Source organism: Rhagoletis pomonella, unplaced genomic scaffold, assembly GCF_013731165.1.
Source record: "Rhagoletis pomonella isolate Grant_MI unplaced genomic scaffold, Rhpom_1.0 Rhpom_scaffold_29269, whole genome shotgun sequence".
Classification (NCBI taxonomy): domain Eukaryota; kingdom Metazoa; phylum Arthropoda; class Insecta; order Diptera; family Tephritidae; genus Rhagoletis; species Rhagoletis pomonella.
In genome coordinates this window covers 1-1,213 of record NW_023487694.1, presented here as the reverse complement: position 1 = coordinate 1,213, position 1,213 = coordinate 1, and the positions used below count along the sequence as shown (strand labels likewise).

General features: G+C 48.1%; 1 protein-coding gene across 1 annotated transcript; it reads left to right on the top strand.

Moving 5' to 3' along the window:
* On the top strand, window positions 1–813 carry LOC118732815 (DNA translocase FtsK-like; the record flags this gene model as incomplete). Its single annotated transcript, XM_036461926.1, is given in 1 exon segment — window positions 1–813. A coding segment is annotated over 1 exon segment (780 nt). The 3' UTR covers window positions 783–813.
* Window positions 814–1,213: the final 400 nt, after the last annotated feature.

Genomic DNA, 1,213 nt, shown 5'->3' with positions numbered 1-1,213 from the left:
CGATGTTCCACAAGAGCGCTTTCCTATTACTGGTATTGGCCATAGCTCTCGCCATCGCTGAGCCACCGCGCTTCCTTTCACGCCCAAACCGTTTCCAGCAGCGTCGTCCATTTCTCGCACGTCAACAGTCCGTACCCGCAGCACCCCAGCCCGAATTCGCGGCTTACCCTTTGGCTGATGAACTGAAACCGGAAAATCCCTTTCAAGTTGAGGAGGAAACTAGCGAACCAGACTTAGTTTACGGCCCACCAGACGCCACTTACGGACCACCATTGCCCGCCACTGATCCCTTGCCAGCCGTAGAATCGCCGCCACAGTTTGCGACCAATCCAGATGCTGAGGAATTTGAACGCCTCACTCAAAGCCGTCCCTCGTCCCGCGTCCAACAGCGTCCCCAGCAACAACGCGCCCAAGTACATCTTGTGCAACGCACTCAACACCCACAACGCCTACAGCAAAGAAAGAGACAACAAAACGCCGTTGTTAAGCAGGTTGTGAATGCTCCTCAACGCCAAAAGGCTACCATTAAACGAGTGGTGAGCACACAGCAATTGGTAGCTAGGCCTGCGCCAGCGCCCGCTGCTGCTGTGGTTGTGGCAGCACCCATTGCAGCAGCTGCGTCGACTGCAGTAGCGCCCGCGAAGGTGGTTATCTCCTCGGAACGCCTAGTGGCAGTGGAACCTGCGTCCGCCTTCAGTGCCGCCGTTAGTACGCCACTGGGAGAGTCTTATGTAGTCATCAATTCGCCATTCGCTTTAACCTCGCAATTTCAGGCGTGGTAAGGTGGCGCATTTTGTTATATTTATATCTGTTTTGGGGAATGTTTCAGAAAAATTATAAATAAAAAATAGTCGATAAAAAACGAAAATTACGCACCATTTGTTCTCAACCGGTTTGTGTTCATATTAATAAGTTCTTCCTTTAAGAGTAGGTTTGCCTTTAAATACAGCGGCTCATTTCTGTGTTTTGCCGGGTAACCGATTTCATTTTAATTTCGGTTTACATGTTTTGCATCCACGCTTATTTCGCAATGAACTGAATTTGTTCGATGGAAGAATTTATTGTTTATTTGCAAGTTCAGTACAACGCAATACATTCTTGAGGACTCTGATCATAACATCATTTACCGTAATTGAAAATGGCGTTAAACTTTGTCCGCATAACTTCAGCAATGGTATAACAATACCCCCACAATCTTCCAATTATTTTCCCC